Genomic DNA, 27533 nt, shown 5'->3' on the forward strand with positions numbered 1-27533 from the left:
TGACTAGCCCAAGGTCACCCAGCTGGCTGCATGTGGGGGGAGTGCAGAATCGAACCTGGCATGCCAGATTAGGAGTCCGCACTCCTAACCACGACACCAAACTGGCTCTCACATAACTCTTTGCACAGCTAAATTTTGCCCTGCGGCCATGAAACTGCACACTGTGTGTGTGGATCAGAAAGTTTCTGCTTGCCTGAGAGTCAAATACCATAAAGAGCCAAGGGTCACTGGTATTTTAAAGTATGTTTTCAATACTGATTTCAACCCCTTACTGTTCCTGTGATGTCAGATTTTTTAATCCTTTATATGATGATTGCTGTTTTCTCTCTTTTTGAACTCCTCCAGTTTTTAATGACAAGGGCTGGAGGCTGATCCTGCACTGAGCAGGGGGTGGGACTAGATGGCCTGCATGGCCCCTTCCCACTCTAGGATTCTAGGAGTCTAGTTCAGCAGTGGAAGGGGCTGCCTAAGGACGTGGGGAGCTCCCCCTCACTGGCCGTCTTCAAGCAGCGGCTGGACAGATCCTTCTCCTGGATGCTGGAGGCTGACCCTGCACTGAGCAGGGGGTGGGACTAGATGGCCTGCATGGCCCCTTCCCACTCTGGGATTCTAGGAGTCTAGTTCAGCAGTGGAAGGGGCTGCCTAAGGAGGTGGGGAGCTCCCCCTCACTGGTGGTCTTCAAGCAGCGGCTGGACAGATCCTTCTCCTGGATGCTTGAGGCTGATCCTGCACTGAGCAGGGCGTGGGACTAGATGGCCTTCATGGTCCCTTCCCACTCTAGGATTCTAGGAGTCCAGTTCAGCAGTGGAAGGGGCTGCCTAAGGAGGTGGGGAGCTCCCCCTCACTGGCCGTCTTCAAGCAGCGGCTGGACAGATCCTTCTCCTGGATGCTGGAGGCTGATCCTGCACTGAGCAGGGGGTGGACTAGATGGCCTGCATGGCCCCTTCCCCCTCTAGGATTCTATAATAATACTTTGTTGTCCTTCAATTAGCCCTGGAATTCAGACATCTGGTTAGCCCTGTAGAAAATGGAATGCTGAACTGGTCATAATTTGCCAAGGGCGTAAAGAAGATTCCCCATACCGAGGAAATCAGGAGTTGTGTGGCTGACCGTACTGAACATGTTGGGAACTACTGACCTACAGTTCTGATCAGCTATTGATCGATTCCCCCCGTGCCCATCCCCGTACCCAGAGTCCCTGGGAGATGTGGTTCTCCAGTTCCCAGGTCTCCCAGGGAAGGAGGGGGGCGCTGGTAGACCTGAATCCACTTCAAGCAGGTCTCTCTCAACCCGTCCAAACTATCACAGCATTCAGAAGCCACGTGACAAGAGCCCTGCCGACTTTTACTACCACCACTAGCTAAACATGCCAAAGGATGCGTTTCCCACCCTGTACAGGACAGCGGCTAACACAGACAAGCGCAAAGCATCCCTCGGGTTCACATGTGCAACTTCTCTGCCATGTCGTTGGCTATCATCTCGTCGGCCACATCCCGTGGCACGTTGGGGGGCGGGATCTTGAGGTCGGAAGGCTCCATGTTCCAGATATCCCGGGCGTACTCCTTGATCGTCCGGTCGCTGGAGAACTTCCCCGAGGCGGCTATGTTCCTGATCACTGTTTTGGTCCACTCCTTGGAGTTCTGGGGGAATCAAGAGGAAGGGGCTGAGTCTGGGCACAGGATAAAGGCTTTTTAGACAGAACAACCACCCTGCGCGGTAGGCCACAGTCTGCCTCCTGTCATCCCTGCATCTCAGGCTAAGAGAACTTTCTGCAGAGTTGGGAAAGTGCCAAAGAGGACAAGCCAGACTGAGAGGAAAGGCTAGCGAGTCGGGGACTTTTTAGTTTAGAAAAGAGATGACTAAGGGGTGGGTGAGTGTTCTGGTAGGGGGTTGTAAAATGACGCACGGGGTGAAGATAGTTGATCAAGGACCTGCCCTCTCCCAAAAGACCTCAATGGCATCTAGTCAGTCTACTGGGCAGTAGCTTCAGGGTGGACAAAAGGAAATACTTCTTTACACAGGGAGTGAATAAAATGGAATTTGGCTTCCATGTCATGGTGACTAAAGGTTAGCTTCACATTCAGGAGATGAAATCTCTGGATCCTAGTGCCAGGAGACAACATCAGGGCCTCTATGCCCTCTTGTGGCCCCTCCAGAGGAAGTGATTGGCCCCTGTTTGAATCAGATGGAACTGGCTGGCCCCTGAGTGAGACAGGAGGCTGGACTAGATGGACCCCTGGTCTGATCCAGCAGGGCTCTTCTGATATTCTTAGGAAGGCCTCGGCCTCTCTGCCCTGTTGCTGGCCCTCCAGAGGAACTGGCTGGCCCCTGAGTAAGACAGGAGGCTGGACTGGAGGGACCCCTGGTCTGACCCAGCAGGGCTCTCCTGATGTCCTTAGGAAGGCCTCGGCCTCTCTGCCCTGTTGCTGGCCCTCCAGAGGAACTGGCTGGCCCCTGTGTGAGACAGGAGGCTGGACTGGAGGGACCTCCTGATCGCACCTGGATTATGGCCCCTGTGTGATACAACATTGCTTCTCTTACGTTCTTATGAGCCACCCCAAGGAACAGTGGGACAAAGAATTCTTTTGGACATACCATGTAGAGTTGACTGACATTCTCCTGACATCGGATGTAAGCTTCATAGTCTGCGAAAACTTTGAACCTATAAAGAGGCAACCAAAGAAATTAATGAGTGTTGATTTGTTCATCCCTGAATGCTGAAGCTTGACCTCTAAGCAAACCAGAGGACAAGGGGACACCTAAATGGTAACACAAAATTGCGAATTCCAGCACAACAAGTAGATTCACAAGGAATCTTCAGTCTTCAAAAGCACAATTTCTTTAATAAGAACGCCATCTGGGATGCTAGCAAGTTCTGTGCAGCTGCTTGTGAAATTGTCTTACGCTTTTGTTTGAATGCTGAAATAATCTTGATTGTTGACACATCAGATTTTGGAATCCCTTGATAAAGCGGTGTTTAGCAAAGCACATTAGGAATCATTAAAGTCTACTTCTTCTTAAAGACATTGTGTCACCATTTAGGTGTCCCAGTGTCCTTTGATTTGTTTATTGTTCTGCTTATTTCCCCTGCGTCTCACCCTTCTCTGCTTGGAACAGGCCCAACATCCTTAAACGAGAAGGCCCGTCAGCCGTAGAGATCAAACCAAGAAGTACACAACATTTCAAGCTGGCGATGAGGATCTTTATTAACTCATCTAATTTAGCATCAGTTTTAAAACTGGTGTCAAAATGAGCTCCTAGGTATACACCCGTTTTCGCAAGCTTCTTCAGTGACACTGTGTCCGTTTTTTAAATCTATCTATTCTTCTAGTTTCCAATGGTTTTCAAGTGAAAAACTCTTGATTAAGGTGAAGTCTACTTTCTATACTATAATTTCATTCTCAAAAGTGTTATATTTCTGAACTTATTCCTGTATTAGGTTCTTGTAACCCACCACGAGCCACATGTCAAGAGTGCTGGGAAATAAATCAAGAAATAATAAAAATAAGTAACAAATTAATACTAATATCCAGCTCGCTGTAATGTAATCGATTTCTATGTGACCCCGTTGAAACAGATTACACTGCTGTAAACTGGAAGAATGTATATATTTAAAAAACTGACACAGCATCACTGATGAAGCTTGCGAAAACGGGTGTATAACCAGGAGCTCGCTTTGACACCTATTTTAAAAGTGATGCTAAATTGGATGAGTGAATAAAGTTAGCTTGAAATGTTTTGTACTTCTTGGCTGGCCAGTCAACATCTGGCTGGGGCCAGTGACTAGGTTCCCGTGCTCGTTGGTACTACCAGTTTGGTGTAGTGGTTAGGAGTGCGGACTTTTAAACTGGCATGCCGGGTTCGATTCTGCGCTCCCCCACATGCAACCAGCTGGGTGACCTTGGGCTCGCCACAGCACTGATAAAACTGTTCTGACCGAGCAGTGATATCAGGGCTCTCTCAGCCTCACCCACCCCACAGGGTGTCTGTTTTGGGGAGAGGAAAGGGAAGGCGAATAGAAGCCACTTTGAGACTCCTTTGGGTAGAAAAAAGCGGCATATAAGAACCAACTCTTCTTCTTCTTCTTCTTCTACCATGATTTCCCTGGCTCTAATCGGCTCCCGAGCCCAGTTTGGAAGGCTTGAGTGCCCAGTAAGGTGCAGATGCCCACTTCGGCCATTGAGACACGGTCCCCTCACCTGTCATTGTAGAACAACATGTTGACCACATCTCTGAAGAGGTCCGGCTGCTTTGGGGAGAAGAAGCCGTTCTTGATCTGATCGATGGCTTGCCTCAGCTCAGGAAGACGGTCGTAATACTCTTCCGCATTGTACCTGGTTGGGAACAGGAGGACTTGACTCAGGAGCACTGGAACCTGCCTCCTACTGAACCACACTTTGGTCCATCAACGCTGGCCTTTCCCACTCAGACTGGCAGCCGCTGTCCGGGGTCCCAGGCCGAGAAAGATCGTTCCCGTCACCTCATGCCTGGTCTTTTTAACTGGGAATACAGGGGATTGAACATGGGACCTTCTGCACGCCAAGCAGAGGCTCTGCCACTGAGCCACAACCCTTTCCATGACTGTATTGAACAAATGAAACTGCATTCTGCTGAATCAGACCCTTGGTCCATCAAAGTCAGTATTCTCTACTCTGACTGGCAGCAGCTCTCCAGGGTCCTAGGCAGAGAAAGAACTTTCACATCACCTATTGCCTTAGTCCAGGGGTAGTCAACCTGGGGTCCTCCAGATGTTCATGGACTACAATTCCCATGGGCCCCTGCCAGCATTTGCTGGCAGGGGCTCATGGGAATTGTAGTCCGTGGACATCTGGAGGACCCCAGGTTGACTACCCCTGGCCTAGTCCTTTAAATCAGAAACAAGGCAGGTTGAGACTTCTGCATGCCAAGCAGATGCTCTGCCACTGAGTGACAACTCAGTCTAATGCAAATACCCACCACTCAAGTGTGAAGGAAAACCTTGGACCCTGGATTTCTAGCTCCCAGGACCTTCCTGGAACAACTCAGCAGGAATTCAAGATTGCCATCACCTTAGTCCCAAATCCCACTGCCCATCAGCCAGGTTAGTGGCAGTGGAGTTTCTTCTTCTACCACTTCAGCAGCTGTATATAAAGGACAATTTAACGACTTGCCCAGGTCATAGGCTGCTTTTCCACATGCCAGGGAAATAGCCAAAGTCAGATTTCACCTAGCATCTATTAACGGCAATTTTTAGAACTCAGTTCCAGTCTTGTAATCAGAAGAATTTCAGGGCACAAGGTTCTGGACCTTAAAGCTCTTTGATTTTCTAAAGTTCATCCCCTGAAAATGTTGTCGGTCTTTATAGCGCTACTGGGAGAGAAAATGGAGCAGAATCAAGAACAAGAATCCCAAGATTTACAGCATCCGCGGCAAGCAGAGGAACTAGATTATTTGGATTCGAGAAATGGCAGAAAAAGAGAATTGGTGGGAATGTCTAAATTTGTTATGCTAGTTACAAATTAGCTGTACTTGTCATTAATGGAACATCTTCTTCAGGCCTTCTGCATGATTTGATTAAAAACGATATATTGTTAAGTAAGTTTAAGTAAGGGAAAAATGCAAAATTATGGGGGGGGGGACAGAGTGGGACAGAGTGGGACAGGGAGCTCCGACTGGCAGCTGATCTCCAGAGGTCTTTCCCACCTGACCCTTTCACCTGCACGTGCCAGGGATTGAACCTGGGACCTTCTGAGCATCAAAAGACACCGTGCCACCAAGCCACAGCCCACCCTGCACTCACCCTCTCCTGTCCAGCTCCGCCACGTCCTCGACTCGCATGCCGAAGATGAAGAGGTTCTCTTCTCCGGCCTCCTCAGCCATCTCTACGTTGGCGCCATCCATGGTCCCAATGGTCAGCGCTCCGTTGAGCATGAATTTCATGTTTCCGGTCCCGGAGGCTTCGGTGCCGGCTGTGGAGATCTGCTCGGATAAGTCCGTGGCGGGGATCACTGTCGATCAGAGGGAGGATTTAAGGCAGGTTGTAATCCAGTTGTTTCCCCCTGTTTGTATCATACCTGGCCTCCAAGGCTCCGGGGCAAGGAAACAATACCCAACACCCAACATGGTGGTGTCTGTGACCCAGGGGGGCATTTTGACTAGGAGCCTCCACCTGCCCCATTTGGGAGACTCTCTCCCCACCCCACATGCACTTTGCGCTATGCATTCATGCACTTTGCACTACGTGCTCATTGCCACAAATGCAACATAAAAGGTCACTGCAGCCCTCAACAGGCCATGGCTCAGTGGCAGAGCCTCTGTTTCGCATGCTGAAGGTCTCCGGTTCGATCCCTGGCATCTCCAGTAAAAACGTCTCCTGCACCAGGGCTTGGGGAAGATGCTTCTCTGTCCACAATGCTGGAATACCCTGGATAGCCTGTGTGAGCCCAAGGACGTCAGATCTCCGGAGCTACGCAGGGTCAAACCTGGCTAGTGTCTGGAGGGGAGACTTCCAAAGATTTGGGCAGTAGTAGGGGTCATGCGGAGGAGGCAGGCAACGGCAAGCCACTTCCGAATGTCCCTTACCTGGCTGCCGGACAATCCACAGATTTCCTGACTGCATGAAGCACAATGAATAAAGAAAGTGCAGGGGGTTGGACTAGATGACCCATGAGGTCCCTTCCAACTCTGTCATTCTATGATCCCATGATAAAGCCACTAGCAAGGATGACCGTACTGAGCTACATGGACACATAAACCAATAAAGCTGCCTTGTAATGAATATGACCTTTGGCCATCAAAGCCAGGATTGTCTACTGAGAGCCAGTTTGGTGTCGTGGTTAGGAGTGTGGACTTCTAATCTGGCATGCCGGGTTTGATTCTGCGCTCCCCCACATACAGCCAGCTGGGTGACCTTGGGCTCGCCACGGCACTGATAAAACTGTTCTGACCGGGCAGTGATTTCAGGGCTCTCTCAGCCTCACCCACCTCACAGGGTGTCTGTTGTGGGGAGAGGAAAGGGAAGGCGAATGGAAGCCACTTTGAGACTCCTTTGGGTAGAGAAAAGTGGCATCTAAGAACCAACTCTTCTTCTTCTTCAGTAATCTCAGGGCTCTCTCAGCCTCCCCTCCCTCACAGGGTGTCTGTTGTGGGGAGAGGAAGGGAAGGCGATTGGAAGCCGCTTTGAGCCTCCTTTGGGTAGAGAAAAGTGGCATCTAAGAACCAACTCTTCTTCTTCTTCAGTAATTTCAGCGCTCTCTCAGCTTCGAGAAACCCCAGAAGTGATGTCAGCAGGCCGCACCTCCCTGCCACGCCCCCAGAGGTCATATCACTCTGACACTCCCATCTAATAAGACATAGTGCAGGGGGTTGGACTAGATGACCCAGGAGGTCCCTTCCAACTCTATGATTCTATGAATCTTAGACAGCAAGCTCTGCCGCCCCCCATCTCCCCAACCCCAGAAGCAGCCCAGTGGCCTACTCCACTGGGCTGGGAATACTTAATCTCTGGACTCCATTCGCTACCACCTGTCTCGAACCTCGGCCAGCATGGATTTTTCTGACTGGGATCCCTCCCTTTCCCCCCCTCTAGGCTCATCATTGGCCATTTGGGGGTGTGGGGGGAATTCAACATAGCCACATATGCCCTATTTGCGGGCTTCCTGGAGCCGCACAAGTGGCCAGTGTGGAAAACAGGAGGTTGGGCTGCAGAGTTTATAACCTGATTGAAAAGGACAAGGAGTCAGTGAAGTCTCTGGGTTATGCCAACAATGGAAGCCAGAAGCCTTCCTGGTTCACAGCTCCCTCTTCTAACCATCAACAGCTAACCAGCTCCCTCCACCGACAGCAAGCAATGCAGTTTTGGAAGCTGCCTTGCCTTTTTCTGCCAGGGAGACGCGATAATTCTCCAGGAAGATGACCTTCAGCTTGTTCCCCACCACAGGGTCGTTGTTCACCACGTGGCCCACAGAAGTGATCAGCTTGATAATCATTTTCGCCATGTGGTAGCCAGGAGCTGCCTGGAAGGACGACAAGGATAGCCTAAGCGAGGGCTCTCTAGAGGAGCTGGCTGGCCCCTGCGTGAGGCAGGATGGTGGCCTACAGAAACTACTGGCCTGATCCAGCAGGGCTCTCCTGATGTTCTTGAGCACTTACTTTGCCTCCAATGATAACAGTTCTGGGCACAAACAACTTCATCGGGTCTCGCTTGATGCCTGCAAAAGAGAAACAGCAGTGAAGATGACCTACCCAGGAATGCACAAGTGACTCTCTGTGCAGTTCTGAGCCACAGCCAATTTGGTATCAGTTTCTGGCGCTCCAGCCTTGGGTCCCTCCCCATGCCTACACTTGCTTTGACAAGCAGCCTGTCTCCTCCTCCTTGCATCCCAAGAGATGTTTCTGTTCTGGGCAGCTAGCTGAAATTGCAGGATCCTAAAAAACAGCTGGAAAAGATGGACCCCTGGTCTGACCCAGCAGGGCTCTCCTGATGTCCTTAGGAAGGCCTCGGCCTCTCTGCCTGTTGCTGGCCCTCCAGAGGAACTGGCTGGCCCCTGTGTGAGACGGGAGGCTGGACTGGATAGACCCCTGGTCTGACCCAGCAGGGCTCTCCTGATGTCCTTAGGAAGGCCTCGGCCTCTCTGCCCTGTTGCTGGCCCTCCAGAGGAACTGGCTGGCCCCTGTGGGAGACAGGAGGCTGTACTGGATGGACCCCTGGTCTGACCCAGCAGGGCTCTTCTGATGTCCTTAGGAAGGCCTCGGCCTCTCTGCCCTGTTGCTGGCCCTCCAGAGGAACTGGCTGGCCCCTGTGTGAGACAGGAGGCTGGACTGGATGGACCCCTGGTCTGACCCAGCAGGGCTCTCCTGATGTCCTTAGGAAGGCCTCGGCCTCCCTGCCCTGTTGCTGGCCCTCCAGAGGAACTGGCTGGCCCCTGTGTGAGACAGGAGGCTGGACTGGATGGACCCCTGGTCTGACCCAGCAGGGCTCTCCTGATGTCCTTAGGAAGGCCTCGGCCTCTCTGCCCTGTTGCTGGCCCTCCAGAGGAACTGGCTGGCCCCTGTGTGAGACAGGAGGCTGGACTGGAGGGACCCCTGGTCTGACCCAGTAGGGCTCTCCTGATGTCCTTAGGAAGGCCTCGGCCTCTCTGCCCTGTTGCTGGCCCTCCAGAGGAACTGGCTGGCCCCTGTGTGAGGCAGGAGGCTGGACTGGAGGGACCCCTGGTCTGACCCAGTAGGGCTCTCCTGATGTCCTTAGGAAGGCCTCGGCCTCTCTGCCCTGTTGCTGGCCCTCCAGAGGAACTGGCTGGCCCCTGTGTGAGGCAGGAGGCTGGACTGGATGGACCCCTGGTCTGACCCAGCAGGGCTCTCCTGATGTCCTTAGGAAGGCCTCGGCCTCTGTGCCCTGTTGCTGGCCCTCCAGAGGAACTGGCTGGCCCCTGTGTGAGACAGGAGGCTGGAATGGATGTGACCCAGCAGGGCTCTCCTGATGTTCTTCTAAAAGGGAGTTTGACAGATTCACGGAAGAGTCCATCGTGACTATTAAGCATCGAATCACAGCACCCCAAGACATCATAATGTGAGGCAGCATATAAATTAATAAATAAATGAATAAGATAAAATATCTCAGAGGCAGCAAACCTCTAAATAGCCCCTACAGGTATTTTGAAGGTGTTGTGATCCTCCTCTGTTGCAGAAGATCTTTGGCAGCTCATGAGAACAATTGCAGAACCTGGCTTGTAATTCGAGGGCCACGAAATTCTGGACAGGACCTTGTGACACTGGATTATCATGGTGGATTATTACGGTGACTGGATAATGGCCCCCAGTGGTGCACATGGCCTTATTTCCCCCAGAGACCAGAGCCTCGGAGAACATCACAACTTCTGGAACAAGAACCAGCTGAGGCCTCCCTCCTGCAGGAAGATTCGGTGTCTCCCCCGGCCGTGACTCACGGTTGTACATGGTGATGACGTGGAGGCAGTTCATCAGCTGTCGCTTGTACTCGTGGATCCTCTTGACCTGCACGTCGAACATGGAGGCTGGGTTGATCTTCACCTTGTATTCCCGCTCCAGGTACTGGGCGAACTTCATCTTGTTTTCCTGGAGAAAGAGGTGAGGAGGGAGTGGGCATTAACCGAGCAACCAGCCGCTCCAGGGAAAGAGCTGCAGACACAGGGGGCCATTTTGCCCATCAGGAGGGTCCCGGGCGCCAAACCGCTCCAGTCTTTGGAGCCCCTTCCCTAGGAGGAAGGGCTGAAGGAGCAGGGAGTCTTCCGTTTAGAAAGGAGACAACCACAGCCGGGCAAGACAGATATTTACAAAGTTATGCTCGGGGTAGAGAGAGAGGACCAAACGCCAAAGGCTCTCTGTCTGCAGCTCGATGCTCCACCGAGGAGAAATGCATCGTTGTCCTGTGACCTTCCCAGCGGCCCCTCCTCACCTGCTTCACTTTGGCGACTTCGCGGATGAAGATGTCATCGTGCACAAACTTGTGCAGCTTCGTCAGCTGGCTCAGGTCCTTCACATAGTCTTCTCCGATTTTCTGCAAGAGGGACGACAGGTCATGACCGAAGTGGCGATCAAGGCACAAAATCCTTCCCGGACAGCCGATCACTCGCTCAGATGGGGAGATGTGGACCTGCTGCGGCGTCCACCCACCTGCCCCACCCAAGGGAGGCTTGCTGAGACTCTGCAATGTCTCCCAGGGTTCCCCGTGGAGAGATGGGGAATCCGCCTGTGCCTAGCCAGACGTTCCTTGAAGGACGGGCCGTGGGAGAGCCCTTCTGCGCGGCTGACCAGTCCGGGGTTACCTCCGCGATTAATTCCGCCAGTCCCGGGTTGCAAAGCAGGAGCCAGCGCCGGGGGGTGATCCCGTTGGTTTTGTTCTGAAACTTCTCCGGCTCGATTTCTGCAAAGTCCTTGAAGCTGCAACGAAGGTCATGGTTTCGTGAGGCTCCCAGAGGGCGGTTTTGGCGGGGCAAAGGGCGGAGCTCACAGCAACCCACTTCAAAGGCCCCGTATTCTGAATGCAGGGTTGCTTTTTCTAGGGTTGCCAGTCCCCAGGGAGGAATCCCCTGGAATTATAGCTCACGTCCAGGAAACGGAGATCAGTTCCGCTGGAGAAAAGGGCTGCTTTGGGAGGGGGACTCCATAGCATTATCCTCCTCTGAGGTCCCTCCCTGCCCCAAATCCCACCCACTCCTGGCTCCACCCGCAAAGTCTCCATCTATTTCCAAACCCAGAGCTGGCCACCCTAGCTTTCCCCAAGATTCTTCTCTTGCCCTGCTGTTCCTGAAGACTGTTCTTTCTCCCTCCTCCTTCTCCCTTACTGCCAGGCACGTGACCCAGCATAGAATCAGAGAGTTGGAAGGGACCTCCAGGATCATCTAGTCTAACCCCCTGCAGAATGCAGGGAAAAAAGCAATCTCTTGGGAGAATGTATCTCCATGCCAGGGCAACCAACAGTTGTTGCCAACCTCTAGGCAGGGCCTGGAGCTCTGCCGAATTACGGCTCAGCTCCAGAGTATGGTGTGAGTTCCCATGGATCAAGATGGGTGGCATGTCAGTCTCCCTGTAGCCACGGAAAACAGCAAGAGTCCAGCAGCACCCTGAAATCTTGAACTGGGGAACAGTCTGTGGCGCAGAGTGGAAAGGCAGCAGATATGCAGTCTGAAAGCTCTGCCCATGAGGCTGGGAGTTCCATCCCAGCAGCCGGCTCAAGGTTGACTCAGCCTTCCCTCCTTCCGAGGTTGGTAAAGCTTGCTGGGGGGTAAACGGTAATGACTGGGGAAGGCACTGGCAAACCACCCCGTATTGAGTCTGCCATGAAAATGCTGGAGGGCGTCACCCCAAGGGTCAGACATGACCCGGTGCTTGCACAGGGGATACCTTTACCTTTAGACTAAGCTTCCCCATACCTTTGATCTAAAGGCATCTATCTATCTATCTATCTATCTATCTATCTATCTATCTATCTATCTATCTATCTATCTATCTATCTATCTATCTATCTATCTATCTATCTACTATCTATCTATCTACTATCTATCTATCTACTATCTATCTATCTATCTATCTATCTATCTATCTATCTATCTATCTATCTATCTATCTATCTATCTATCTATCTATCTATCTATCTATCTATCTATCTATCTATCGTTACGATTTAAGTGAAGAATAATAGATCGTATAATTAGTGACTAGATCCTCAGCACATACTAAGCTGGAAACAACCACTGATGAAAATACCACTTTGAAAATGGTACAAATCTGGAGTCCGTTTTGGTTGTTTGATTACTATTAAAAGAAGAGATAAGACATTTCTATTTTTACTCATTGTTAAATTGTTAATTATAGCCTAGAGTAAGTTCTTTCTTCTGCTGGCACCTTGAAATCTAGCAAATTTGGTGGCCGGGGAGGAGCTTCCGTGAATCGCTGCTCACTTCTCCAGATCCCAGGGCTCGGTCCCTTGAAAGTCAAGTTTGTTTGTCAGCCTCCTGCCAGGGTCCTTTCGTTGGGCCGTTTGCCAGGCATCAATGATGTATCAATAATCACAGCTGTCACTGTATTGCCATTTGCAAATGTCAGGGGTAGGGAAGTCTGCCAGTCGCCTGGGACTAGATGGCCTGGAGGGCCCTTTCCCACTCATGGATTCTATTATATCCTTTATTAAAGGTAAAGGTAAAGGTAAAGGTATCCTCTGTGCAAGCACTGGGTCATGTCTGACCCTTGGGGTGACGCCCTCCAGCGTTTTCATGGCAGACTCAATACGGGGTGGTTTGCCAGTGCCTTCCCCAGTCATTACCGTTTACCCCCCAGCAAGCAAGCTGGGTACTCATTTTACCGACCTCGGAAGGATGGAAGGCTGAGTCGACCTTGAGCCGGCAGCTGGGATCGAACTCCCAGCCTCATGGGCAAAGGTTTCAGACTGCATGTCTGCTGCCTTACCACTCTGCGCCACAAGAGGCTCATATATCCTTTATTATTGTAATGCAAATGTGTCCACTGAGAAAGTCGCCAGGGATCCGAGAATGAAACTCATCCTCTGCCACAATTTTGCTAGACTTCAGGGGGCTACCAGACTCTGGGAGGGAGAAAATGGCTGCACTGAGGGGGCGGAGTCTCCCCTGTGGAGGCCCCTCCCCAAACCCTACCTTCCTCTGGCTCCACCCCCTCAATATCTCCAGGAGTTCCTCCATCCTGAGTTGGCAACCTGGCCTCCTACCCCCACCATCCAGTCTCCGCAAACTGCATACGTCACTTCCCATCAACCTCAACTCCAAAGAACAAATCAACTCTCTCATAATCTCCGAGAAGCAAGAACGAAACTCCGTCTTGGGGTGGAGCGGCCACGATCCCGGCTCCCATCTGAGCCCTCGTTGGGGATTTTCTCAGAACCGCCAGGTCAGGATGCCCAAACCACCTGTTCTCCCACGGGCCCCACCCGCGCCCCAAAGACGCTGCTTACACTTGAGTCCTGACGATCTCAGAGTGGATCTTGGCCACCCCGTTGACAGCGTGGGAGCCGACGATGCACAGATGCGCCATGTTGATGCGCTTGACGCCTTCCTCCTCGATCAGAGACATCCGCCGGATGCGGTCGACGTCCTTCGGAAACATGATTGCGATTCTCTGCGAGGGAGGGGGGAGAGGAGAAGCCACGTCAGGGACTCCCACCTGGAGAACACCAGGCAGCCACGCCCACTTCAGAGGCAGTCAGGCACCAGAATCCTCGGAAAGGCTAATATTTATCCATTTAAAGTAGCAGTCCCCAACCTTTCTCAGGTCAGGGACCGCCTCCGGGGTGAGGGGAGAGCCGATGGCCCGGGTGCTGCGCAAACGTGCATGCTCAATTGCCGCGCATGCGCGTTTTCGCCCCCAGGGGCCGCTAACGCGCACGCGGGGACTGTGCGCATGTGCGTTTGCGTCGTCGGCGTGCCGGCGGCTGCGCCTGCCTCTTCCCTTCCTTCTCGCTATGGGCGGGGGGAGGCAGGCGCGGCTGCCAGCGGCCCGGTACCGTGGCCATCGTGGCCTGGCACCGTGCCACGGACCGGGGATTGGTGATCCCCGATATAAAGCATTTATGTGCCACTCTTTCAGCCGAATCAGGTCCCCAATGCCAGGCAGAAGAAATCATCCTACAAAAAATATTCCAGTGTCAGATATATTTCAAAATATTTTTTATACTGTACATACAAACTAGAGAGCCAGTTTGGTGTCGTGGTTAGGAGTGCGGACTCATAATCTGGCATGCCGGGTTCGATTCTGCGCTCCCCCACATGCAGCCAGCTGGGTGACCTTGGGCTCACCACGGCACTGATAAAACTGTTCTGACCGAGCAGGAATATCAGGGCTTTCTCAACTTCCCCTCCCTCACAGGGTGTCTGTTGTGGGGAGAGGAAAGGGAAGGCGACTGGAAGCCACTTAGAGACCCCTTCAGGTAGAGAAAAGCGGCATATAAGAACCAACTCTTCTTCTTCTACACACACACACACACACACATATATATATTTCATGAAACCCAGGGGTTTCTGGATGGCTCTGGAAGGCTTTCCTGAATGGGTGGCAGAGGACATTCTCTCATTATTGCAATTTTCTGCTTTGCCTTTGCATGGAAGCCTAACTTACGTCCAGGTGCCGCTGGTTGATTTCGTAGATGATCTGCAGGTGTCTCGGGAGCAGCTTCTCCACCAGGTCGACCGGCCAGCGTTCAAGAGCTTCGGGGAGAACGGTGTGGTTTGTGTACGCGAAAGTCCGCGTGGTGATATCCCATGCCTGGCATTGAAGGAACAGACGGTTAGGAGGGCCAGCTGAGCAAATGACACCAAGAAGAGGAGAGAGCCGAGGGGCGAGGGCAGGGCAGATCCTGTGGGGTACAGAGGAAGGAAAAGGTGTTTGTGAGCTGTTTGGGACTCTTTTGGGGAGTGAAAAGCAGGGGATAAGAAAAACCCAGCTCTTCTTCTTCTTTTCTGGGCTGATTCTGCACTTACTTCGTTTTTTTCCATTGTGGATCCTGCTGAATTCAGATCAATTTGAACTCAGGTCTTCCTCTATTCCCCCCTCCCCCTTGAAACAGAAAGTGTTCTGCACTCAATTGGGGAATCTCAGAGGGGGGAGGGGAGACAAGGGCAGCAGGAGTCTCTTTCTTTCTTATCTTGAATGGGGGGGGGGAATTGGAGACAGCAGAGGAGGGGGAAATAAATCCAAGAGGCAAATCTCTGCTGAGAGAAGTTAGGACTTCTGGAGCGCAGTCACTTTAAGGGAAGCCTTGCAACGGGGAACCAGGAAGTCCTTGCCAATCAGGAAAGACTGCTTTGCTCCCAGGCAAGTTAATTTGCAAAAAGCAGAGAGCTGCATGTTTACTCATGGTGGTTTTTGAAATATTGACGCTTATATCCACTCCTGGATATCACAGCGGAAAGGTAGGGTCACCACAAATCAATCATGCATGTTGCAGAGAGAAAGATTAAAGCACCCAAAATCAAAGTGGAGATCAAATTCAGTGTAGACTCAGGGTTTCATTCAAACTGGGACTGGGTAAAAAGCCCCAGGCAAACGACACCCTGGTCTCGCCAGCTTCCTTGTGAAAAAAAGCATCAAGGTTCAGTTGCACGATCAGGAAGAGGAAGAAAAAGCAGAAGTCGCTTCCCTAAAACAGGAGGGGGGAAATGGTGGGGCAGTTTGGAAAAGAAAAGCAGAGATAAAGTGGAGGCTCGATTTTGCAGGCCGGCACCTTCTGGCAAAGGACACTGACCTTGGACCATGGAAGCCTCTCGATATCCAAGAAAACCCGCATCAGTTCAGGGATTGCCAGGGCCGGGTGGGTGTCGTTCAGCTGAATGGCCACCTGCAGAGAGACAGATATAGATAACCCATAATGACATAAAATTTAAATAGATGCAAATAGCCACAACTCACATGAACACAGGCAGGGTACACTAAAACCTGATGCACGCTCTATCATTTTTGCAAACACAAAAAACTCAATTTTAACATTGAGCTAAGTACATTGGCAACTTTAGACAATAGAGTGTGATTCTTCTCAAATCCCCGAGATCTCCAGTTGAAAGGATCAAGTGATGGGAAAGACCTGAGACCCTGACTCAGTAGAAGAGTCTCTGCTTGGCATGCAGAAGGTCCCAGGTCCAGTCCCTGGATGTTCCAGTTAAAAGGACCAAACAGGAGGGGATTGGAAAGACCCTGACTCAGTAGAAGAGTCTCTGCTTGGCATGCAGAAGGTCCCAGGTTCAATCCATGGATGTTCCAGTTAAAAGGACCAAACAGGAGGAGATTGGAAAGACTCTGACTCAGTAGAAGAGTCTCTGCTTAGCATGCAGGAGGTCCCAAGTTCAATCCCTGGATGTTCCAGTTAAAAGGACCAAACAGGAGGGGATTGGAAAGACCCTGACTCAGTAGAAGAGTCTCTGCTTGGCATGCGGAAGGTCCTTGGTTCAATCCCTGGCATCTCCAGTTAAAAGGACCATGCAGGAGGGGATGGGAAAGAACTCCGTCTGAGACCCTGGAGAGCGGCTACCAGTCTGAGTACGAAATACAACCAACCAAAGATCTAGTTCAGGATAAGTCAGTTTTGCATGTGTTTGAGGGAGAAGCTCAACAGGGAAAAGAATAAATGGGAAAGGCGGACAAAGAAAAGCTCAAAGAAAAGCATGGAAGGTGTGTAGACAAGATGAAGGAATGCAAAGAAAACTGGACAAAACAAACCAGGCGCTAGGAAAAGTATTGCCAACCGCCAAATTGGAGGCCATGGGCATAGCCTGACAACCCCACCCCCCACACACACACACCACAAAAACTTACCTGGTCTGGGAAAGAATCAAAAGCCGTCCGGACACTTTCTGTACTCCCAAATTTGGAGGCTTTGAACCGCCGGATGATGTCCTGCAGGGTAGCAGCAACCACAAAGTATTCCTGCTTCAGCCGCAGCTCCTTCCCCTCAAAAAACTGCAAGGCGGAGGAAACAGTGAGGCCCACGGTGAGGCAGACCACGACAGAGAGAGGCACAGGCCACAGAATGTGGTTCGTCTGCTCCAGTGGCAGACGAGCAGCTTGTTTCATTTATTTACATTTATCGATATCCTGCCTGCCTCCCCGGTGGAGATTCAAAGTGGCTTGCAGCATTTCCTTGTCCTCACAACAACCCATAGGTAGTGAGGTAAGAAACCAATGTCTTTGTTGAGTACCCAGGACTCAACAACGACATTGGTTTCTTATCCCACTAGGTATGCTAACCTCATTCAACTCTTATATCCACATTCCTTACAATCCCCTCTTCTTTTGATTTTACTTGGGACGATGTGACTGTAATGCAATGTGAGTCGTATGTAATGTAATTCAGAATCTAAATCTCTGGTCTCAGCACAAAATAACAAACTGAACACGGCTTATCATCTCCTTGAGTAGAGCAACTAGTCTCTTTTAATTATTTCACAACTGGGAAAGCAACTGCCATTCATTACTAACCTTGACAATTTTATTTCTCCAGTGTTTTTGTGAACTACAACCGAACCCAAAAGACGGATTACTTTTTTAGAAAATAATTATCATATGGCATAATTTGGATGTTATGACCCACTTTACTAATTTGATACTGATACACCTTTGCCTTATAGCTGTACTCTTATGATGCTTATCCCATTGTCTGAGGGAGGGTGCCTGAACTCGAAAGCTCACGCCTTGAATAAACCTTTGTTGGTCTTAAAGGTGCCTTTGGACTCAAAGATCAGGGTAGGTTTATCAGAGCTAGGAGGCAACGTCAGGGGAAGGCCTCAGCCTCTCTGCCCTGCTATGTACCCTCCAAAGGAGCAGCTTGGCCCCTGTGTGAGGCAGGAGGCTGAACTAGATTGCCCCCTGGTCTGATCCAGCAGGGCTCTTCTTCGTTCCTTAAGAAATGGCTCAGGCTCCATCACTGTGGTTTGCACAGAACTGGTGCCCTGGCCAACCATTTCACTCACAACTAACAGCCATGAACACCCCTTATTCCAACAGGACTTTAATTGCAGCTTGCAAACACCTTTCCCTTCCTCTCCCCACAACAGATCCCTTTGGAGGTAGGTGGGGCCGAAAGAGCTCTAAGAGAACTGCTCGGCAAGAACAGCTTCAAGAAAACTGCGACTAGCCCAAGGTCACCCAGATGGCTGCATGTGGAGGAGCGGGGAATCAAACCCTGTTGCCCAGATTAGAAGCCGCTGCTCTTAACCACCACACCAAGCTGGCTCTCTTCTTCCTTTTCTCTCTGCTCTGCCGTTTTCTTCCTTGAAGAATTTGTGCACGTTCCGTGCCTTCAATTCGCTTCCCACTTAGGGTGGCCCTATAAATCATCATACTCCAAAACGTCCTATCTGTAGGGGTGTGGCCAACGGAAGGCCACAGCTTCCTTGGTTGAGTCATTCTCTCTTGTGGAAGAGCGTGTTTCTTAAGGTGCAGACGGCAGGCCGAGGGAATTTTAGGAAATGGGGCAGAAGTCAGAGGCGAGGGCTCCGGGGATCGTGTGTCTTGTACAGGCCTGACCCTTCCCCCTGCTTTTTCTGACACACCTGTAACGCACTCTCTATGCAGAATAAGACTATAGCTGAGGGTGGTGGTCCTAGGCATCTTAGAAGGTGGGCTCCAAAAAGAAACACTATAGAAATATGTTTTGGGGCTACACCAGGGGTAGTCAAACTGTGGCGCTCCAGATGTCCATGGACTACAATTCCGATGAGCCCCTGCCAGCGAATGCTGGCAGGGGCTCATGGGAATTGTAGTCCATGGACATCTGGAGGGACGCAGTTTGACTACCCCTGGGCTACACCAAACAGATTTCCCTTGACTATCCAGCTACACTTAAGAATTGGTTTTAGATAAGAGTGCATTATTTAATATTATTACCGACCACTAGGGCTAGGACCCCAATAGGATCGAAACATGCTTGGTCTGTTCATCTGCAGTTAGATCTGTATAGTTTTTACTTTCTTTTTTAACCTAATATCGGTGCACTTCAATAAATATTTGTTATAATTCTTATGTTGTTTTATACCTCAACTTTTGAGTTCCTGACTTTGTTAAGGTTGGGTTTCTGTTCCCTTTCTGGATTTACATCACACACATGCCATACAATAAATAAATGCATTTCCTCCCCCCACTCCCCCCTAGGTAATTCTGTTCCGGAGAGCCCCCTGGGAAAGAAGGGGTTAACAGGGGCTAACCCTCCCCCCCACCCTCATGCCTGCCTTTGGCATCTGCTTGGGAGCCTTTTGTAAGACCAGAAAAGCCAGAAGAGGGGACCTTTGTCAACCCCAATTTGGCTGGGTGCAGAAAAGCTCCAGTTCCCTGGACGGAATATTAATTAGGGCGTTAAGCCAAAAGGCTTCCGGGCAAGGAAGGCTGTGGGGAGGGACAGGCAGGCCGGGAGCGAGAACAAGCTGTCCAGCCGGTTACCCATTTCTTCCCGCAGCTACCCAGATTTTCAAAGCGGTTTCAAACAGGTTCATTGGCCGCCGTCCGAAGGGAAAAGCCCTTTCCCGGTTCTGTGCCTGGCCTGCTCGGATCCTGCCAGGAGATCCGGACGGCTTCTTCATTCCTCCCCCAAGACCGACATCCAGGAACGGGCATCTCGGCAGTCTCTCTCTCACCCCCATTTCAGAGGCTGAGAAAGACGTACCCGCCGCGCTCAGACACTTACGTTATCGTTCGGATAAAGGACGCGAGAAATGTTCTCGGCCAGGTTCCTGTCCAGCACCGCCTGGATGTAATCCCCGACGTTGACTGCAGAGGGAAATTGGAAAGATGCACCATGAGGAGTCCGGGGTCGGGAGCTGGGGACACTCAAGGGGGAGTGTCTGGCCAGCCCCAGGCTACTTCCCTGCTGCCCATCCTGCCCGTCCACCCACCCCCGGTATTTGCTGCTGCCCTTCCTGGGGGGAAACTGATCTCGCCACGTTCCAGGGCAGCCGTCTTCCCATCCAACCGAGGCCGTTACTCACAGTCGCGGAGGTTGAAATCGTTGGGGGCCCGAGCTGACCACAGCCTCATCGTGTTGACCGTGTTGTTCATGTAGCCGGGAATGGGGGTATCGTAAGGCAGAGCCAGGACGACCTGGGGACACAGAAGGACCAGTCATCCTGGCGGGGATGGAGCCAATTCCAAGGAAGGGCATGAGAAGTTCTGGACTATATCCTTCCTTCCAGATATTAGTAGAATCCTAGAGTTGGAAGGGACCTCCTGGGTCATCTACAACCCCCTGCACTATGCAGGACACTCCCAACCCTCTTGCTCATCCACTGTCACCTGCCACCCCCTTGAGCCTTCACAGAATCAGCCTCTCCGTCAGATGGCTCTCCAGCCTCTGTTTAAAAATCTCCAAAGATGGAGAATCCACCACTTCCCGAGGAAGCCTGTTCCACCGAGGAACCATCTAACTGTTAGGAACTTCTTCCGGAGGTTGAGACGGAATGCACCAGCCATCTGCTACCATACCTGTGTGTCGACCCATCGCATGCCGGTTTGGGTGTGCTCCACCCTCCCGTAGAAGTGAATGGGAAGCATGTATTCCGGCCGGGCTTTTTCCCACGGGTTCCCGTGCCTCAGCCAATCGTCCGCTTCCTCCACCTGCAATGGGGAAACAGCCATTTTGAGGGCTCAGAGGAGGACTGAACCTCCACAGTTCTCCACACATGTAACGGCTTCTTGCACAGCCTGCTAGGGTCCCTTTCATCGGGGGCAGCTCTAAACGGGCTTTGTTCCCCTGGGGGGGCATCCGTGCCGAGGCAGGCAGGCAGGCAGGCTAGCGTGGAGAGGGGCATTGTGGCCTTGGCTGGCTGCTTCTGGGTGAAAGCAAGCCCCGTCCAACCCCCGCCCCATGTCACCAAGCCTCACTCACCCCAGGTATCAAAGACAATAGGTATGCTCCTGTTGAGATTACAAAAACTTTCGCAAATGGGGTGGCCACCCAGTGTTTCTGGACTGCTCTACTTTAAGTCCCAACACAGAGGTATCTGAAAGACCATCTTCTTCACCACATTTCTGCCCAGGAATTACAATTAAGGAGAACCCTCCATGACTGTCCCACCAATCAAAGAGGCTCATGTGAAGAAGAGAAGGAGAAGGAGAAGGAGAAGGAGAAGGAGAAGGAGAAGGAGAAGGAGAAGGAGAAGGAGAAGGAGAAGGAGAAGGAGAAGGAGAAGGAGAAGGAGAAGGAGAAGGAGAAGGAGAAGGAGAAGGAGAAGGAGAAGGAGAAGGAGAAGGAGAAGGAGAAGGAGAAGGAGAAGGAGAAGGAGAAGGAGAAGGAGCTCTAACACAACTGTGACTCGCCCAAGATGACCCAGCTGGCTGCATGTGGGGGAGCGCAGATTGGAGGAGGAGGAGGAGGAGGAGGAGGAGGAGGAGAAGGAGAAGGAGAAGGAGAAGGAGAAGGAGAAGGAGAAGGAGAAGGAGAAGGAGAAGGAGAAGGAGAAGGAGAAGGAGAAGGAGAAGGAGAAGGAGAAGGAGCTCTAACACAACTGTGACTCGCCCAAGATGACCCAGCTGGCTGCATGTGGGGGAGCGCAGATTGGAGGAGGAGGAGGAGGAGGAGGAGGAGGAGGAGGAGGAGAAGGAGAAGGAGAAGGAGAAGGAGAAGGAGAAGGAGAAGGAGAAGGAGAAGGAGAAGGAGAAGGAGAAGGAGAAGGAGAAGGAGAAGGAGAAGGAGAAGGAGAAGGAGCTCTAACACAACTGTGACTCGCCCAAGATGACCCAGCTGGCTGCAGGTGGGGGAGCGCAGATTCAAACCCGGCTCGCCAGATTAGATGTCTGCACTCCTAGCCACTACACCAAGCTGGCTCTCTGGTGGTTACATTAAAGGCTGAGGGAGCCAATTGCGCACCTCCTGGGAGAGGTTATTACATTGCTGTGGGGGCCACCACTGGAAAGGCCCTGAGAAACTCCCTCCCTCACTTGCCATCTTTCGAGGACGGCTGGAGATGGTTTCATTTAGGCCTGCGCTGGGTTCAAGCAGTCCTAAATTGTGCCTTTAAATGTCGGCTTTCCGCATGGGTGCAGACTGATACATATTGTAACCTGTCTTGAGCGTTGTAAGGAAGAAAAGAGGGATAAATATGTCAAATAAATAAATAAAACACTGCAGGGGGACCCGCAACAGGGCACAGAGGCCAAGGCCTTCCCCTGACGTTGCCTCCTGGCTCTGGGATTCAGAGGCTTAAAACCCCTGAATGTGGAGGTTCCCCTCAACCATCATGGCTAGTAACCACTGAGAGAGATCTGTCACGAATTCGTCACATCCTCTTTTCAAGCTGCGGCCATCATGAGAACCTCTGGCCGTGAATTCCACATTTTCATCCCTCTCTGTGTAAAGTTGTGTTTCCTTCTGTCTGTCCTGAACCTACTGCCCATCGGCTGCATTGGCTCTTGTAGGCCAGCTGTGGAGGAGACGCCAGCTTGCCGGTTCCAGGGTAAGCACTCGCCTTTGGGCAAAGGAGGGAGCATTACTTTTCCCAGGCACTCTGCACTTGCCCAGAGGCACTCCATTCAAATGGCAAGAAGAACCACACTACTTCTTAGAGAAGAGAGCAGAGTCAATTTCTGCACAGGCCAATCCACCGCAGGCAAACCGACCTTCTCTACAACTACTCCTGGATCGAGCTGGCTGCTTCTCGGCTTCGCTGCTGGTTAAAAGTGCAGAACAAAGTCCAGCAAGCCTTGCAAAACCTCACGCAGATAACGGGCCTTTTGCACTGGAGATCTCCAAACAGAGGGAGTGAGAGGGATTATGCAACAGAGCTCCCCCCCTCTCCCCACTGAGAACCACCCCTGGGAAAGGCGGTGAGCTGCTGAGGAAATACCACAGAGGGTGACTGAAATGGGGAATTCACTAGCAGAACAGGCAGTGTCGGCCACAGGTATGAACAGCTTGAAAAGGGGGTTGGATGCATTCATGGAGGAGAAATCTATCAATGGATACTAGCCCCAGTGGCAGAAGGGAACCTCCACATTCAATGGCACTAATTCTTTGAACCACAGAGCCCGGAGGCAATATCAGGGAAAGGCCTCGGCCTCTCTGCCCTGTTGCTGGCCCTCCAGAGGAACTGGCTGGCCCCTGTGTGAGGCAGGAGGCTGGATTGGATGGACCCCTGGTCTGACCCAACAGGGCTCTTCTTATGCTCTTAGGAAGGCCTCGGCCTCTCTGCCCTGTTGCTGACCCTCCAGAGGAACTGGCTGGCCCCTGTGTGAGACAGGAAGCTGGACTGGATGGACCCCTGGTCTGACCCAGCAGGGCTCTCCTGATGTCCTTAGGAAGGCCTCGACCTCTCTACCCTGTTGCTGGCCCTCCAGAGGAACTGGCTGGCCCCAGTGTGAGACAGGAGGCTGGACTGGATGGACCCCTGGTCTGACCCAGCAGGGCTCTCCTGAGGTTATTGTTTCACTTCACTGAAATCAACCACATTCTGTCTCCTGTCCCCTCGACTTCTCTTATGTCTTTGGCGCATACATGCAACATGACTTCCTGCTTTCCGAATCGTGGAGCAGGCTCGCTTGTGACATATTATGGGAAAGAGTTGCCCAAAACACGTGTGGAAACATCACATGTCGCCACAGGCATGCAGTGCCAGGAAATCTCTCCATGTGCAAGGCCTTCCCACAGCTTTGTCCTACCATCCACAGAGATAGTAGACATTATGGGAACCCACCTTCCCATTCAGATCCCTTGAGTTTTGCTCTTACCTGCCACCCTTCTCTGATCTTCTGGTTGAAGATGCCGTATTCGTAGCGGATCCCATAACCGTAGGCAGCAAGCCCCAGCGTAGCCAGGGAGTCTAGGAAGCAGGCTGTGGGACAGAGAAGGTGCACAGGGAGGCTCAGCTGCCTGTCAGAGTCTGACAAACCCCAACTGAGTTCTACAAGGACCAAACCCTCAACCAGTTTTGCCACAGTTCTAAATGCAGGAGACAAAGGGTGGGAAGTCACTGGGTTAGATTCTGACCACCAGGTGGACTGAATTCTTCCACCAGCTACAATAAAAGGATCCAAAAACCTGGCCAATATGGCGACATGGGCAGCTCAGGGCTAGACTACTGTAATGCACTCAACGTGGGCCTGCCCTTGAAGACAACCCAGAAGCTGCGCCTGGTATATAGTGCGTAAATTGAATTTTTCAGGAGGGCATCACAAACTTAACTTCTATAAAGTTCTCAGCCTCTATGCTGTGCTTTTTGGTCCTCCATAGGAACTGTCTGGCTACAGTTTTAGACAGGAGGCTGGACAAGATGGTCCCCTGGTCTGATCCACCAGAGCTCTCCTGATGTTCTTAGGAAGGCCTCGGCCTCTCTGCCCTGTTGTTCTTAATTTTACTGGTAATTCCCCCCAGCATGAGGCATGTCTAAGCCTTCCATCCAATGAGTTCAACTGCCATCTTTCCCTCTACCACCTCAGCGACAGCTGAACCAACTCATCCACTAGAGGTTCCTCAGGGCCCCCACCCCTTGGTTGCACACACCGCTTTTCTCCCTTACTCACCAGCAAGCCGCCCAAGGCCACCGTTCCCCAGGCCAGCATCTTCCTCAATCTCCTCCAGCTCCTCAATGTCCAGCCCCAACTGAACAGCCACACAGAGAGACAGAGCAAATGCCATCAGGTTTTATTGTGATTTTATCTTGTAAACCGCCGTGAGCCCAAGGGAACGGCGGTATAAAAGTTTAATAACGACAACGATAACAATAATAATAATAAATCAATACCCATCAGGAGGCTCCTAAGCTAACTATGCTAAATGCACATCTCCCTCCAATGCCCCCTGCAGGATATTCCTCTTATGCTGTTGAATCATGCTGATGAACCTCCGGATGGCCCCTGGGTTTTGGCCACTGTGTGACACAGATTGTTGAGACAGGGTGGGCTACTGGCCTGATCCAACATGGCTTCTCTTGTGCTCCTAAGTTTGGGGCAGGGATGCTCTGTTTTCTTGGTGCTTGGGGGGGGGGAAGGGGCCCAGTGGGAGGGCTTCTGGAGTTCTGGCCCTGCTGGTGGACCTCCTGATGGCCCCTGGGTTTGGCCACTGTGTGACACAGAGTGCTGCATGGGCCACTGAGAACCAAAGAGGGTGAGGGACCCGAAAGTATAATAATATATTAAATAAACAAGAGTAAGGCACTTAAAAAAGCAGGAAAAGGGAATGCCTCTTTTCCCTACAGGTCACACGCATATATCATCAGTAAAACATAAACACCATAAGTACAAAAAACATGGACTTAACACGTTTTGATCTATAAGATCTTCATCAGTGGTGCATGCAGAACAAAACCTATAAATACCAAATAAATATAAACATTCTTTTTTCGACCGGGGTTAAGAAAATCTTTATTTAAAGAGAATGTCTCCTGAGTCTGCAGTTTGCAAATATTGCTTGTTGTACTGCAGGCTCATTCCTTAACAAGCATCTATCTGGAATCTCCCCTGGATGGCGGTAGATCGAACTGTAGATCTCTCTGTGCACAAAACCAGAACTCAGAGAATTTGGGGGCCCCTTTTTGCACATCGACCCACCTGATAAATCGCCTCGTCGCATGCGTTCTGCAGGCCCAGGTTGATCATGGTGTTTTGCAGAGTGCGGCCCATGTAGAACTCTAAGGAGAGGTAATAAATTCTCTGGAGGAAGAGAAAAAGCAGGAAAATGAAGTGCTGGAGCAGATTGAAAGATGCCACAGAAAACCAGAACCCACGGACGGCAGACGCTCTTGCTGAGAACATCGTGGCCTATCTTGTTCACACACATTAAACACCACACTTTCAGTCCACTTTGCAACTGGATTTGGATGGGAAATGGCAAAATCCACTCCAAAACAGCTGCTGGAAGGGGATCGAAATGCCACTATTTTGCCTGCGTGAAAACACTCAAAGAGACGAATGCCTGTTGGATTGCCCAAATATTTGGATGGGCAGGCCAACTCAAAGGAAACCAGAAACCAATGTAATCAAGTATGGCTCCACGTTTTATAGAAATGGCTCTGCATCGCTACACCTTGCAGGCCAGACTCACAGCTGGATGTAAGTTCCAGATCAAGGGGGTATTCACCTTAGAAGGCAACTATCCAAGCCCTGGAGAACTGCAAAGAAAATATTATGGGATATTCTTCCTTGGTTTCCTTTCAAGGTCTCATTGTGAGTGAATTATCTGTTGTCAAATTGCTTCTGACTTATGGCCATCCTGTGAAGTGACAACACCCCCCCCCCCAAACCTCCCGTCATTCACAGCTGTGGCTCAGGTCTTGCCAATGGAGGACCACAATTTCTACGATGGAGTCAGCCCATTTCCTGTTGGGTCTTTGTCTTTTCCTGCTGCCTTCCGCTTTGCCTAGCTTTACCGTCCTTTTTTAACTCATTCTTGTCTTATAATGTGACCAAAGGATGATAGCCTCGGTTCAGTCCTTTTAGAAGGAGGAGGAGAAGAGTTGGTTCTTAGATGCCGCTTTTCTCTACCCGAAGGAGTCTCAAAGCAGCTTACAGTCGCCTTCCCTTTCCTCTCCCCACAACAGACACCCTGTGAGGTGGGTGAGGCTGAGAGAGCCCTGAGATTACTGAGGAAGAAGAGTTGGTTCTTATATGCCGCTTTTCTCTACCCGAAGGAGTGTCAAAGAGGCTTCCATTTGCCTTCCCTTTCCTCTCCGAACAGACACCTTGTGAGGGAGGTGAGGCTGAGAGAGCCCTGATATTCCTCCTCGGTCAGAACAGCTTCATCAGGGCTGTGACTAGCCCAAGGTCACCCAGCTGGCTGCATGTGGAGGAGCGCAGAATCAAATCCGGCTTGCCAGATCAGAAGTCCACACTCCTAACCACGACACCACGCTGGCTTCTAGGGCAGGCTTTCTCAGCTGGGGTTTTGCAAAACCCTGAGGTTTCTTGACGGCCCTGGAGGGGTTTCCCAAAGGGGTGGGAGTTGATTTATTTGTCAGGTGCTATGCCCTCCCCCACGAAATGGCCAATGATAGGCCTGGGGGGGGGGTGAAGGGGAGGGGCCACAGCTCTGCTTCCCACTATGTGAATCAGGATTGCACCAAAGCCTGAAGATTGTCTGGTTAGATCCACAGGTTCAGAGGTGGACAGGTAAACCGGGAGAGATTTGAGCTCTTTATTAAGGCCCCAGCATGGGACAAGAAACCCCCAGAAATCCCCAACATATTCACAAGCAAACAATGGATCTTCCTGCCAAGGTGGGCTATTGGTCAGTTTCAGTTTAAATCGACTGGATCCAGCAGATGGGATCTAGCCACGCATCGGTCAGGCCTACAGGGGGTTTCTCAGTGGTAAAAAAAAAGTTGAGAAAGGCTGTTTGAGTCAAATTTCAGGCTTGGCTTGCTCTGCAGTCCAGGGGCTTGTCTTTTGGGGGGGGGCACAGTATGTACATTGAAGGAGCTAAAGAATCACAGGGATGCATCCTCAAAATCCAGAGAAGTCGTGGATGCTCTAGGTTGATCCTACACCAAGCAGGGGATTGGACAAGATGGCCTGCATGCCCCCTTCCAGCTCTAGGGTTCTATGGCTGAGAGCTCTCTGAGAGAACTGCTATGTGGGAC

General features: G+C 51.3%; 1 protein-coding gene across 1 annotated transcript in view; it reads right to left on the reverse strand.

Moving 5' to 3' along the window:
• Window positions 1-1323: 1323 nt before the first annotated feature.
• The window catches only part of PYGL (glycogen phosphorylase L), a 39658-nt gene continuing 13448 nt past the window's right edge, over window positions 1324-27533 (reverse strand). The window contains exons 3-21 of the mRNA XM_077324091.1: window positions 25507-25608; window positions 24481-24559; window positions 23689-23792; window positions 20449-20580; window positions 19956-20067; window positions 19655-19737; window positions 16792-16935; window positions 15728-15820; window positions 14602-14748; window positions 13442-13605; window positions 10782-10896; window positions 10412-10513; window positions 9924-10071; window positions 8131-8189; window positions 7853-7994; window positions 5780-5987; window positions 4200-4334; window positions 2596-2662; window positions 1324-1640 (exon numbers count right to left, since the gene is read on the reverse strand). Of these exons, the coding sequence (XP_077180206.1) occupies window positions 1440-1640; window positions 2596-2662; window positions 4200-4334; window positions 5780-5987; window positions 7853-7994; window positions 8131-8189; window positions 9924-10071; window positions 10412-10513; window positions 10782-10896; window positions 13442-13605; window positions 14602-14748; window positions 15728-15820; window positions 16792-16935; window positions 19655-19737; window positions 19956-20067; window positions 20449-20580; window positions 23689-23792; window positions 24481-24559; window positions 25507-25608 (2337 nt within the window). The 3' untranslated portion in view covers window positions 1324-1439. The remainder of the gene's footprint in view (window positions 1641-2595; window positions 2663-4199; window positions 4335-5779; window positions 5988-7852; window positions 7995-8130; window positions 8190-9923; window positions 10072-10411; window positions 10514-10781; window positions 10897-13441; window positions 13606-14601; window positions 14749-15727; window positions 15821-16791; window positions 16936-19654; window positions 19738-19955; window positions 20068-20448; window positions 20581-23688; window positions 23793-24480; window positions 24560-25506; window positions 25609-27533) is intronic.

The sequence above is a fragment of the Paroedura picta genome, chromosome 2, assembly GCF_049243985.1.
Source record: "Paroedura picta isolate Pp20150507F chromosome 2, Ppicta_v3.0, whole genome shotgun sequence".
Classification (NCBI taxonomy): domain Eukaryota; kingdom Metazoa; phylum Chordata; class Lepidosauria; order Squamata; family Gekkonidae; genus Paroedura; species Paroedura picta.